The sequence below is a fragment of the Aplysia californica genome, unplaced genomic scaffold (genome assembly GCF_000002075.1).
Source record: "Aplysia californica isolate F4 #8 unplaced genomic scaffold, AplCal3.0 scaffold01897, whole genome shotgun sequence".
NCBI lineage: Eukaryota > Metazoa > Mollusca > Gastropoda > Aplysiida > Aplysiidae > Aplysia > Aplysia californica.
The window spans coordinates 26,740-28,531 of NW_004799167.1; the positions used below are offsets into that span (position 1 = coordinate 26,740).

The 1,792-nt window shown below is 50.9% G+C and overlaps 1 protein-coding gene across 1 annotated transcript; it reads left to right on the forward strand.

The window, feature by feature from the left end:
* Nucleotides 1-502: 502 nt before the first annotated feature.
* On the forward strand, nucleotides 503-1,779 carry LOC101863079 (solute carrier family 22 member 5-like; the record flags this gene model as incomplete). The annotated part of the gene is made up of 1 exon (XM_005113309.3): nucleotides 503-1,779. A coding segment is annotated over exon 1 (1,277 nt), but the record flags the coding sequence as incomplete, so codon positions are not given.
* Nucleotides 1,780-1,792: the final 13 nt, after the last annotated feature.

The following is a 1,792-nucleotide window of genomic DNA, read 5'->3' on the forward strand; positions in this document are numbered from 1 at the left end:
TGACAACCAGCTCTCGCCATTTCTCTCTGTCCTCTGCTTTCCACAGATTGTCACCCATCGTCGTCCCTCCTGTCCACTCTGTGATGTTGTCCTCCCATCTTCTTCTCTGCCTTCCTCGTTTTCTCTTTCCTTGTATGGCAGCTTTGAGTATAACACTTCCTTTTTATGAAGATGATAATATGACCGTGTGCAGTTGCGAGTGCCGAAAAACTCTGACTAAAACATGACTATTCCTAGATTTGTTGCGGTGAAACCTATTGGCACTTAAATGACCAACATTGAGTCGACAGTGCCGTAAAACACTTACTCAATCTTTTTTACTATAGATCTTCAAACGTACAGGAATGCCACCACAGATCCAGCGCAAAACGAGACAGTCTACATTCGCCCTCACCTCTGGAACAACGTCACTTCCGCCTCAACTGACGTCACAGCACGTGCAGCAGCAGCAGACGATGATGACGACAGAGACGTTTGTGACGTAGCAGAATCCTGCCGGAACATGACCTTCAACCCGGAAGCATCAACCCTCATCTCTGAGTGGGGCCTCGTCTGTGACAAGTCCTGGTACGTCTCTGTCGTCATTTCCGTGCAGATGGTCGGCCTGGCGGCTGGGGCTCTCCTGACTGGTTACCTCAGCAACAGATTCGGGAGGAAGATCGTGCTGTACTCTTGGGTCGCTTTGTGCGGTGTGGCCAATTTCATCTCCGTCTTTTCCACGTCTGTCGTCATGTTCGGAGCCATTCGATTCTTCATCGGCCTCAGCGCGGGGGGAATTTTATCTCTCTGTCACGTGTACCCCATGGAGTTTGTCACCGTCAAGTGGCGGGCGTTTGTGGGGGGGTTTCCCGCTTCGTCTACGGCGAATGTTGTCCTCGGAGTTCTGATGTTCCTCACAAAAGACTGGCGATATCTTCATTTGGCCACGGCTCTTCTTTGTCTTCTGGGGTTTTTGACAATCTTCTGGATGCCGGAAAGCATGAGGTGGTTGGCAGTCCAAAACAAAACCGTTCAAGCAAATGCGGTGGGTCGCAAGATTTGTAAATACAACAGACGACCCCCGCCGTTAGAGCCGCTGGAGTATATTACGCACGCAGAAGTAGAAGTGGGAGAAAAGACAGACGGACCCAGGATTAGAGATTTGTTTGGAAGACGGTTCGTCAAGAAAACTGTGTTTGGGTTTATCCTGTTTTTTACTTTATCGCTTATCTATTATTCCATCGGTTTCGGAATTAAGGCTTTATTTGGCAACTTTTACGTCAATTTCATCTTGTTTTCGGTGTTCTCATTCCCTGCTTTCCCTTTCGTTCCCCTCTTCAGTAACAGATTCGGTCGGCGCAAATCGATATCGGCGTATTTCTGCTCAGCGTGTGTCATTTCCACAGCTTTATTTCTCCTCCACTTTATCGTGGGGCTTGAGAGCTTGGGCATGGGAGAGACCATAACATCCCTGGTCATCGTGACCACCGTGGAGCTGGCCTGGAGCACCATGATCGCCTTCATGGTTGAGCTGTTCCCGACCTACATCCGGACCTTGGGTCTGGGCGTGGTGTACACAGGGGGCCGTGTGGGAGGTATCGTGTCTCCCTTTCTCATCCAGGGCACGGCGGGGTCTGTGTACGTGGCCTACATAGTGATCGCCGTCTGCACCGCTCTCTGCGCCAGCCTGGCTCTGGGACTTCCTGAGACGAGATACAGGCGGCTTGGTGACAAGTTGACTGGACAACTGACCACTCCACTGGACACGTTGACTGGACAACTGACTGCTCCACTGGACACGTCCACTGGACAA